The sequence below is a fragment of the Pseudophryne corroboree genome, chromosome 2 (assembly GCF_028390025.1).
Source record: "Pseudophryne corroboree isolate aPseCor3 chromosome 2, aPseCor3.hap2, whole genome shotgun sequence".
Taxonomy (NCBI): Eukaryota; Metazoa; Chordata; class Amphibia; order Anura; family Myobatrachidae; genus Pseudophryne; species Pseudophryne corroboree.
The window spans coordinates 513,630,004-513,642,717 of record NC_086445.1 but is presented as its reverse complement, the minus strand read 5'-3'; the positions used below and the strand labels follow the sequence as shown (position 1 = coordinate 513,642,717).

The 12,714-nt window shown below is 41.6% G+C and overlaps 1 protein-coding gene across 1 annotated transcript in view; it reads right to left on the bottom strand.

Annotated features, from left to right (window-relative positions):
* MFSD2A (MFSD2 lysolipid transporter A, lysophospholipid) overlaps nt 1-12,714 on the bottom strand; it is a 37,384-nt gene that overhangs the window by 11,812 nt on the left and 12,858 nt on the right. Inside the window, exons 7-8 of the mRNA XM_063954090.1 lie at nt 1,908-1,998; nt 1,689-1,810 (exon numbers count right to left, since the gene is read on the bottom strand). Of these exons, the coding sequence (XP_063810160.1) occupies nt 1,689-1,810; nt 1,908-1,998 (213 nt within the window). The remainder of the gene's footprint in view (nt 1-1,688; nt 1,811-1,907; nt 1,999-12,714) is intronic.

The window sequence follows — 12,714 nt, the reverse complement described above, 5'->3', positions numbered from 1 at the left end:
CTGGTTTCCTACAAACATGATGCCTGGCATTCACGCCAAACAGTTCAATCTTTGCCTCATCAGACCAGAGAACTTTGCTTCTCATGGTCTGAGAGTCCTTCAGGTGCATTTTGGCAAACTCCAGGCGGGCTGCCATGTGCTTTTTACTAAGGAGTGGCTTCCGTCTGGCCACTCTACCATACAGGCCTGATTGGTGGATTGCTGCAGAGATGGTTGTCCTTCTGGAAGGTTCTCCTCTCTCCACAAAGGATTGCTGTAGCTCTGACAGAGTGACCATCAGGTTCCTGGTCACCTCCCTAACCAGGGCCCTTTCCCAGACGGCCGGCCAGCTCTAGAAGAGTCCTGGTGGTTCCGAACTTCTTCCATTTACGGATGATGGAGGCCACTATGCTCACTGGGACCTTCAAAGCAGCACATATTTTTCTGTACCCTTCCCTAGATTTGTGCCTCGAGACAATCCTGTTTCGGAGGTCTACAGACAATTCCTTTGACTTCATGCTTGGTTTGTGCTCGGACATGCACTGTTAAGTGTATGACCTTATATAGACAGGCGTGTGCCTTTCCAAATCATGTCCAATCAACTGAATTTACCATAGGCCAATTAAGCTGTAGGAACATCTCAAGGATGATCAGTGGAAACAGGATGCACCTGAGCTCAATTTTGAGCTTCATGGCAAAGGCTGTGAATACTTATGTATATGTGATTTCTTAGTTTTTGTATTTTTAATAAACTTGCAGAACTCTCAAAAAAAAAAATTAAATTTATTCCATTTTGGAATAAGGCTGTAACATAACAAAACGTGGAAAAAGTTAAGCGCTGTGAATACTTTCCGGTTGCACTATATATATATATATTTTTTTTTTTATTTATTTTGCTTCAACATATTCACCCTTTTTTTTTTTTTGCATACTCTTCCTCTATTGAGTTTAGTATCTTTATATATTTTATTGAGTTTAGTATCTTTATATATTTTTATCCTCCTCTCACCTGACTGGTTCTGTATTTCTTAAAATAAAAAATATACCAGTCACAAAACTTCAGCATTAAATAATATTTTTGTTTATTTTACACTATTTCTGTATTCCACCTATTAAATCCCACATGGCAGATATTTACATAAAAGCTTCCTCATTTCACTAAAATCAGCTTAAATGTGAAATATTTGCTTTGTCCTGTTTTACTGCTACAGTAAATGTCAGTAAACCAAGAGCTCAGACACACTTCATTCGTCGCCTACACTAGTAATAACCAAATCTGAGATTGTGTCCTTGTGTGTTAGTTCCCTAGCCAACCGATTGCAGACCTGCAACCCAGAATGTGACTACTGGCTGATTAAGCAACGGGCAATTCCCAGACATTAGCCATACTGCAATATCCTATAATGATCACCTCACCTTTCACCGACATCTCAGCAATTTCCTCCTAATCTATCCAAATCCTCATCTTGTCCCGGGTGCCTAGAACTATTTTCATTTTTAAAACCTCCCCGGGTCCAATATTTCCCCACATACTCGGTCACTCCTATCTGCAGGACCCTGTATCTAAATTACACATAAAGCAACTTACATTCCTTTTTACCTACACTATTTTCTAAATAATGTACAACTGGGATAAACCATGCACCAAATATGGTTATCATTGTATGACTCAGTAATAGCTACTTCTACCTTTTGTATAACTGTCTTACCATGAAGGCCAGCGATGTGAAGAGGAAGCCAGCAATTAACTTAATGTATGGCCCATGACTCATTACAAGTTTCAGACCCTGCCAGAAAGATATAGGCTGGTCAGATAGGAGCTCACCAGAATCTGCAGAAGAGAGAGATAAGCTGGAATTATAGAAGAACTGGGGAATGTTTCATGTCAAAACTAAAATGGAAAGAAGCATGGATCCAGGATTACTCACCTCTCTCTTCCCGCACACCGAGTGTCAGTATGATGGCGCAGACCATATAGATGGCACAGATGACACCTGCAGCAATCATGTAGGCCTGTCTCTGCGGAGATACACATGGGCAGCGATTGTTAGGGTACACGTACTGTGTGTACTACAAAGACACTTTAGTGCACATTTCACATAGAACACTGAAGAGATATAAAACAGAGGTTTACAGCAAACAAGTCACGGCTTGTGTCATGTGCTTTTGGGACCTTGTTCCTTCCACCATCTAATGCATAAATTTGTGACTTCTGTTTCCCTCATTATATAATGTCATTTGACTTCATTAGAGCTGGGAATAATTAGGAGGGTGTGTTTTTTGCACATTTTGGCAAAGCTGTGTTCCCCCGCAGAGGTCTATTCCATTCGCACACACTGTCCAGGTGCAAATATGCCCTCTCTGCCGCCCACATTTATCCCTAGCCTGGCTTCATATAAACAATCACACAGGTAGACAGTTCACTGCCAAGCACAAGATCAGCACACTCATCTGCTGCTGGGAATGTTCTGTAGACAGAAATCCTAACGCCAAGCATGCGTTTGGTCATTTGTAACCTTCTTTGCTGGAAATTGGTAAAATTAGAAAAATAATCTTAAAAAAAAAAAAAAATTATATATATATATATAAATAAAAAGAGTCACAGGTTGTTGGCACTCTCCAAATTCAACACTTGCTGGGGTGTCACTCAATGTTCATGAGACTAGGGGTATGCACCCTATTGGTCCCTTGAATGCATATAATCATGGAAAGAATGCACTCACCAGACGATTCATGTAGTTAAGCAGGGTTTTAATGTAGCACAGACATCATAGTCACACCGACGTTTCGGTCCTTACTGGGCCATTTTCAAGGTTCAAATGATACATACATAGTTCACCCTTATATAGTCACAGTAATGATCAAAGAGTTAAACATAAAACCCGGAGTGCTCGTGCACCACACCATATGTTAAAATAAACTACTATCTAGTAGAGATTATGCCAATAGAAAAGCTCCCACCAATTATCATTTTAAAATCCGTTCCATGTAATGCCAAAACATATTCAACTTACCCAGCCGTGCTGTATTCCATTACCGCTCGTGACACGCACGCCAGCGGAAGCGGAAGTGACCGCTCGGCCGAGATGGAACGCAAACACGTGTAAAGTCACGTGTATAATACATACGGCGTCATAGAGGCAAATCATCCCCAAGTAACCCCATAATACATATAGACGCGTCAGATGACCCACAAGTTCGGAGTACATACATTAGCAGCATTGTGTCGTTTATATAAATCAAAGGAGACTAATAAATTTGACTAAACATAATCAGGTCATCAATCATCTATGATCACGTTAAGTGAGAAATGTATCTGACTAACGTAAGGTTAAGTGATGACACATTTAGTATCCTGCCCTTCTCACATTACCTTTAGCAATAATAGCGATAATAGTAACAATCTTTTAAACAAGCATAGTATATGGATCAAGTAACAGGAAGAATCACTGTGCGCAATACACCATAGACAAATATGAAAAAAATGAAAAAGTAAAAATAAGGAGAAAAATGAAAAATAAATTAATAAGTGGAGTTACCAAAACATATGCTGTGACCAGTTTATAGAAAAATGCTAAGGTGTACTGAGTCATTGAGACCCTTGGGAAAAACAGTCTCCAATCTGTAGATCCAGAAGGCTTCCCGGCGTAAGAGTATCTTTGCTCGATCGCCGCCCCTGGATAGTGGTGGTACTCTGTCTATCACCATATAGCGCAAAGCTGTTAGTTGATGTTTGAATTGCACAAAGTGTCGAGCGACTGGTTTGTCAGACCCACCCGTTTTCAATGCTTGTCTGATATTCGAGCGATGATTAGAGATCCGTTCCCGGAAGGACCTTATGGTTTTGCCCACATATACAAGTGAACATGGGCATGTCAGTATGTAAATTACAAAGTCGGACGTGCATGTCAAACGATGTTGTATAGGGATCCGTTTTCCATTCTGTGGGTGCGGGAAGGAATTACCTGTTAGCATCCCCCTACAGGTAGTACAATTAGGGCATTTATAGCACCCAAGCTTCTTAGGGGGTAGCCATCCCTCCACTTCTTTCACCACTGATTGATCCGGTCGCATCAGCATATTGCGTAGGTTTGGTCCACGTCTATAGGCTATTAATGGTTGTTTTGGTAATACATCTTTGAGGGTATTGTCAGTCGCCACAATCCCCCAATTCTGTTTTATGGCAGTTCTTGTGGCGAAACTACCCGTGTCATAGGTTGTTAGAAACACAAATGGTTTCTCCAGCTTATTTACAGATTTCTTACCGCCCTTAAAGCGGGTTTCAGCTTTATGTAGACATTTCTCCACCACATCAGGGTGATATCCCCTCTCGAGGAACCGATGTTGCATCTCCACTAATTGTTCTTCACGAATCTGGATATCCGAGTTGTTACGCATAACTCTGATGAATTGGGAAATGGGTAGACTCTCCTTAAGTGGTTTCGGGTGATAGCTGCCATAATGAAGTAGTGTATTGCGATCAGTGATCTTCCTGTACAGTTTAAATCCATAACCCCTATCAGTGGTAAATATAGTCACGTCCAAAAAATTAATACTGCTAGAATTACATTCCATGGTAAAGCGAATTGGTGTATCTAACTGATTGAGTTGCACAACCATGTCCTCCAAGGCTGCCTTATCATCAAACCACAGAAGAAATACATCATCTATGAACCGCTTGTAATAACCGATACTACCACCAAACGCCCGGAGTATAAATTGTTGTTCGTATTCCTCCATATAGAGATTGGCGTACGCCGGGGCTATGTTACTTCCCATCGCGGTCCCAGACGTTTGGAGGTAGTACCGGTCACCAAATTTAAAATAATTACAGGTAAGGGTCAACTCTAACAGTTCCAGCAGAAATTCAATCGGTGGTTGACAGTGGTGAATATTTAACAGTGCTCTACGAACCGCAGCTATTCCTGCCTGGTGTGGTATAACCGTATATAATGAGGAGACGTCCATAGTCGTTAGCAGGACGCCTTCAGTGTTGACCATAACAGATTTTAACCCATCAATAAAATCACCCGTATCTTTAATATAGCTCTTGATTCGTTTGACACACGGTTGGAGATAGGTATCAAGATATCGTGCAACTGGTTGAAATAATGACCCCCGGGCAGAAATTATAGGTCTGCCCGGAGGTTTTTGCATATTTTTATGCACTTTCGGCAGTGTATATAAGATAGGGCATATGGGGAAATCTGTATGTAGAAACGATGATATAGTTTCGGTGATGATACCCATATTCAGCGCACCCTCAACAACATTATCAAGCTTTCTTTTAAATATAACAGTGGGGTCACTATCAAGCATCCTATAGGTATGATCATCACTGAGTTGGCGTATAATTTCTTCATTATATGCTGTGGTATCTTGGAGCACCACTGCACCACCCTTATCCGCTGGACGTATGGTGATAAATGGATTTTCTTTGAGTAGTTTCAGTGCCATATTTTCTGCCTTGCTGAGATTAGGCCTACCATGAGTGGTCTTTTTCATACAATCAGAAACTGTCTGATCCATCATACGGGAAAAAGTTCTAATATTCGTATTATTAGATGATGGATCATATGTACTTTTCTTTCTGAACTGAGAATCGGGTACTACACGTGTATCAGATGCAAATTTCTCTTTAAGTCTAAGATTGCGAGCTAGACAATAGTTGTCAATCCTCCATCTCATAGGATCAAAGTGAACCGTAGGAATGAATGATAAACCACGTGAAAGTACCTTTTCTTGTTCAGAACTAGGAGTAACCGAGGATAAATTAATTACTTCGCCCGTTGATTTTTGGGCGGTTTCTTTGTTGTATTTTTTGTAGGACCCCCTCCTTGGATGGGGCCTTTTGGGTCTATTTGTTGAGGGTCTAATTGTGACCGTGTGGCCACCCGAGAAAAAGGCTGTCGTTGATAGTTCCTAGAGTTGGAGTTCTCTCTTTCTGAACTGGAGGCTGTTGAATACTGATCAAACTGGTACTGTCCCCTTCTAGATCTAAAGTTTCTTGTATTGCGGGAAGGAAAATCATTACCCACTAGCCAGCCATACACCCTATGATCCCTATAGTCTTTTTCAACCTTCTCCAGTTTATTTCGTTTAAAGTTGATCAAATCAGTTTTGTACTTATCAATTTGTGTATTAAGTTTAGAGAGCCACTCCTCTGATTTATCACTAAGGAGTACCCCCTCCAGTTGTTCTTTACTAGTACTAAGTTCACTTCTGACTTTATTGAATTCAACTCCAACCTCCTCAATCACCAACAATAATAAATCAAGTGAGCACTTGTTCAGGATTCCACATCATCGGCTACAAAACACAGGGTTATTGCGGCCGATGGTGGGGACATTCCGAACACGGAACCCACGCGGGATCTGTTTTTTACGAAAATAGTCAGAAAGAAACTGTCCATGTAATAACAGATCAGTTTCCCGTTTATTAAGATTTAGTAGTTTATGGTAAACGTCAATTGCTTTTTCTCCCGGTATGGTTTTAAAGTCGGCAAAGCAGAACGCCTTCTTTTTAACTTTGCCGACTTTAAAACCATACCGGGAGAAAAAGCAATTGACGTTTACCATAAACTACTAAATCTTAATAAACGGGAAACTGATCTGTTATTACATGGACAGTTTCTTTCTGACTATTTTCGTAAAAAACAGATCCCGCGTGGGTTCAGTGTTCGGAATGTCCCCACCATCGGCCGCAATAACCCTGTGTTTTGTAGCCGATGGTGTGGAATCCTGAACAAGTGCTCACTTGATTTATTATTGTTGGTGATTGAGGAGGTTGGAGTTGAATTCAATAAAGTCAGAAGTGAACTTAGTACTAGTAAAGAACAACTGGAGGGGGTACTCCTTAGTGATAAATCAGAGGAGTGGCTCTCTAAACTTAATACACAAATTGATAAGTACAAAACTGATTTGATCAACTTTAAACGAAATAAACTGGAGAAGGTTGAAAAAGACTATAGGGATCATAGGGTGTATGGCTGGCTAGTGGGTAATGATTTTCCTTCCCGCAATACAAGAAACTTTAGATCTAGAAGGGGACAGTACCAGTTTGATCAGTATTCAACAGCCTCCAGTTCAGAAAGAGAGAACTCCAACTCTAGGAACTATCAACGACAGCCTTTTTCTCGGGTGGCCACACGGTCACAATTAGACCCTCAACAAATAGACCCAAAAGGCCCCATCCAAGGAGGGGGTCCTACAAAAAATACAACAAAGAAACCGCCCAAAAATCAACGGGCGAAGTAATTAATTTATCCTCGGTTACTCTTAGTTCTGAACAAGAAAAGGTACTTTCACGTGGTTTATCATTCATTCCTACGGTTCACTTTGATCCTATGAGATGGAGGATTGACAACTATTGTCTAGCTCGCAATCTTAGACTTAAAGAGAAATTTGCATCTGATACACGTGTAGTACCCGATTCTCAGTTCAGAAAGAAAAGTACATATGATCCATCATCTAATAATACGAATATTAGAACTTTTTCCCGTATGATGGATCAGACAGTTTCTGATTGTATGAAAAAGACCACTCATGGTAGGCCTAATCTCAGCAAGGCAGAAAATATGGCACTGAAACTACTCAAAGAAAATCCATTTATCACCATACGTCCAGCGGATAAGGGTGGTGCAGTGGTGCTCCAAGATACCACAGCATATAATGAAGAAATTATACGCCAACTCAGTGATGATCATACCTATAGGATGCTTGATAGTGACCCCACTGTTATATTTAAAAGAAAGCTTGATAATGTTGTTGAGGGTGCGCTGAATATGGGTATCATCACCGAAACTATATCATCGTTTCTACATACAGATTTCCCCATATGCCCTATCTTATATACACTGCCGAAAGTGCATAAAAATATGCAAAAACCTCCGGGCAGACCTATAATTTCTGCCCGGGGGTCATTATTTCAACCAGTTGCACGATATCTTGATACCTATCTCCAACCGTGTGTCAAACGAATCAAGAGCTATATTAAAGATACGGGTGATTTTATTGATGGGTTAAAATCTGTTATGGTCAACACTGAAGGCGTCCTGCTAACGACTATGGACGTCTCCTCATTATATACGGTTATACCACACCAGGCAGGAATAGCTGCGGTTCGTAGAGCACTGTTAAATATTCACCACTGTCAACCACCGATTGAATTTCTGCTGGAACTGTTAGAGTTGACCCTTACCTGTAATTATTTTAAATTTGGTGACCGGTACTACCTCCAAACGTCTGGGACCGCGATGGGAAGTAACATAGCCCCGGCGTACGCCAATCTCTATATGGAGGAATACGAACAACAATTTATACTCCGGGCGTTTGGTGGTAGTATCGGTTATTACAAGCGGTTCATAGATGATGTATTTCTTCTGTGGTTTGATGATAAGGCAGCCTTGGAGGACATGGTTGTGCAACTCAATCAGTTAGATACACCAATTCGCTTTACCATGGAATGTAATTCTAGCAGTATTAATTTTTTGGACGTGACTATATTTACCACTGATAGGGGTTATGGATTTAAACTGTACAGGAAGATCACTGATCGCAATACACTACTTCATTATGGCAGCTATCACCCGAAACCACTTAAGGAGAGTCTACCCATTTCCCAATTCATCAGAGTTATGCGTAACAACTCGGATATCCAGATTCGTGAAGAACAATTAGTGGAGATGCAACATCGGTTCCTCGAGAGGGGATATCACCCTGATGTGGTGGAGAAATGTCTACATAAAGCTGAAACCCGCTTTAAGGGCGGTAAGAAATCTGTAAATAAGCTGGAGAAACCATTTGTGTTTCTAACAACCTATGACACGGGTAGTTTCGCCACAAGAACTGCCATAAAACAGAATTGGGGGATTGTGGCGACTGACAATACCCTCAAAGATGTATTACCAAAACAACCATTAATAGCCTATAGACGTGGACCAAACCTACGCAATATGCTGATGCGACCGGATCAATCAGTGGTGAAAGAAGTGGAGGGATGGCTACCCCCTAAGAAGCTTGGGTGCTATAAATGCCCTAATTGTACTACCTGTAGGGGGATGCTAACAGGTAATTCCTTCCCGCACCCACAGAATGGAAAACGGATCCCTATACAACATCGTTTGACATGCACGTCCGACTTTGTAATTTACATACTGACATGCCCATGTTCACTTGTATATGTGGGCAAAACCATAAGGTCCTTCCGGGAACGGATCTCTAATCATCGCTCGAATATCAGACAAGCATTGAAAACGGGTGGGTCTGACAAACCAGTCGCTCGACACTTTGTGCAATTCAAACATCAACTAACAGCTTTGCGCTATATGGTGATAGACAGAGTACCACCACTATCCAGGGGCGGCGATCGAGCAAAGATACTCTTACGCCGGGAAGCCTTCTGGATCTACAGATTGGAGACTGTTTTTCCCAAGGGTCTCAATGACTCAGTACACCTTAGCATTTTTCTATAAACTGGTCACAGCATATGTTTTGGTAACTCCACTTATTAATTTATTTTTCATTTTTCTCCTTATTTTTACTTTTTCATCTTTTTCATATTTGTCTATGGTGTATTGCGCACAGTGATTCTTCCTGTTACTTGATCCATATACTATGCTTGTTTAAAAGATTGTTACTATTATCGCTATTATTGCTAAAGGTAATGTGAGAAGGGCAGGATACTAAATGTGTCATCACTTAACCTTACGTTAGTCAGATACATTTCTCACTTAACGTGATCATAGATGATTGATGACCTGATTATGTTTAGTCAAATTTATTAGTCTCCTTTGATTTATATAAACGACACAATGCTGCTAATGTATGTACTCCGAACTTGTGGGTCATCTGACGCGTCTATATGTATTATGGGGTTACTTGGGGATGATTTGCCTCTATGACGCCGTATGTATTATACACGTGACTTTACACGTGTTTGCGTTCCATCTCGGCCGAGCGGTCACTTCCGCTTCCGCTGGCGTGCGTGTCACGAGCGGTAATGGAATACAGCACGGCTGGGTAAGTTGAATATGTTTTGGCATTACATGGAACGGATTTTAAAATGATAATTGGTGGGAGCTTTTCTATTGGCATAATCTCTACTAGATAGTAGTTTATTTTAACATATGGTGTGGTGCACGAGCACTCCGGGTTTTATGTTTAACTCTTTGATCATTACTGTGACTATATAAGGGTGAACTATGTATGTATCATTTGAACCTTGAAAATGGCCCAGTAAGGACCGAAACGTCGGTGTGACTATGATGTCTGTGCTACATTAAAACCCTGCTTAACTACATGAATCGTCTGGTGAGTGCACTCTTTCCATGATTATATATATATATATATATATATATATATATATATATATATATATATATATATATATATATATATATATATCTACTTATAGTTCCACTTTAATTATATCCATTAAGTGCTCCAGCACTTTTACATTCAAATGTAACCTATGTCTGGTTTGTTTGCTGAGGGCAAGTGGAGGCGGTAATTGAGATAATTGTCCAAACTCCAACAGAACTTGTTGCTCTTAAGTACAGCTGGTGGCTCTGTTAGGGCAGGAGACAGCATGTCTTGCCTCCTGCTCTTTACAAAGGAGTTGCATAGCTCATCCGTCTCTAGTTAAGAGCTACATTTAAAATGCAAGCAAGATTAGGGTTTAATTGGGACCAGATTCACCAACCACAAGCCTGCTTGCACCGACACCTAAGTAAACAGAAACTCTGTTCTCGGCTAAAATACACATGGCATACTCCAGTCCCATCCAGCCCCTGCCTGAAAGTGGAATGTCAGAGGACAGTACAATTAATGGTGGTGGCTGCATTCCGGAGAAAGTCAGAATGGTCCTCGTGGCCACCAACATCACACATTTTCCCTTGTACCCCATAGAGATACACAAGTAAATGGTATACGCAATGCTGGTATAGTGCAGCGGCACATCACCAAGAACTGAATTGCCCCCTTATTATCAGTTTGTAGCTCACTTTCTGTCGTCAATTATAGGATATGAATAAAACGATTTTCTTTTATATGGCCACTGGACTAAGCTGACGAAAAGGAGGCAATGAGGTGTGTTTCCAATATCGGATATTGGTGTGGGAAAGGGTCAGATGCACTGTATCTGGGGGCTTGGATTGTGTAAAGGCATGCTTTGGATATTGTAAACATGTTTACAACTGTATTGTCTTTGCTTTTACAAACTACAATTCTTATGTATTTTGAAACATGTAAAATAGTTACCGTACATTAAAAATAAAAAAAAATAAAAAAAACACATGGGGAATCTAGATAATACAGAAAATAAGAATTTACTCACCGGTAATTCTATTTCTCGTAGTCCGTAGTGGATGCTGGGTACTCCGTAAGGACCATGGGGTATAGACGGGCTCCGCAGGAGACTGGGCACTCTTAAAAGAAAGATTAGGTACTATATCTGGTGTGCACTGGCTCCTCCCTCTATGCCCCTCCTCCAGACCTCAGTTAGGGAAACTGTGCCCGGAAGAGCTGACATTACTAGGAAAGGATTTGGAATCCAGGGTAAGACTCAAACCAGCCACACCAATCACACCGTACAACTCGTGATAACTATACCCAGTTAACAGTATGAACAATAACTGAGCCTCTCTCAACAGATGGCTCATACAATAACCCTTTAGTTAAGCAATAACTATATACATGTATTGCAGAGAGTCCGCACTTGGGACGGGCTCCCAGCATCCACTACGGACTACGAGAAATAGAATTACCGGTGAGTAAATTCTTATTTTCTATGACGTCCTAGTGGATGCTGGGTACTCCGTAAGGACCATGGGGATTATACCAAAGCTCCCAAACGGGCGGGAGAGTGCGGATGACTCTGCAGCACCGAATGAGCAAACTCAAGGTCCTCCTCAGCCAGGGTATCAAACTTGTAGAATTTTGCAAAAGTGTTTGAACCCGACCAAGTAGCAGCTCGGCAAAGTTGTAAAGCCGAGACCCCTCGGGCAGCCGCCCAAGAAGAGCCCACCTTCCTCGTGGAATGGGCTTTTACTAATTTAGGATGCGGCAGTCCAGCCGCAGAATGTGCAAGCTGAATCGTGCTACAGATCCAACGAGCAATAGTCTGCTTTGAAGCAGGAGCACCCAGCTTGTTGGGTGCATGCAGGATAAATAGCGAGTCAGTTTTTCTGACTCTAGCCGTCCTGGAACATAAAGTTTCAGGGCCCGGACTACGTCCAGCAACTTGGAATCCTCCAAGTCCCTAGTAGCCGCAGGCACCACAATAGGTTGGTTCAAATGAAACGATGATACCACCTTAGGGAAAAATTAGGGACGAGTCCTCCATTCTGCCCTTTCCATATGGAAGATCAGATATGGGCTTTTACATGACAAAGCCGCCAATTCTGACACACGTCTAGTCCAAGCTAAGGCCAAAAGCATGACCACTTTCCACGTGAGATATTTTAGCTCCACGGTCTTAAGTGGCTCAAACCAGTGGGATTTCAGGAATCCAACACACGTTAAGATCCCAAGGTGCCACTGGAGGCACAAAAGGGGCTGAATATGCAGCACCCCTGTAACAACGTCCGAACTTCAGGCAGTGAAGCCAGTTCTTTTTGAGAGAAAAAGGGATAGGGCCTTTATGGATCCTAATTTTAGGCCCATAGTCACTCCTGACTGTAGGAAGTGCAGGAATCGACCCCCCTGGAATTCCTCTGTAGGGCCTTCCCGGCCACGC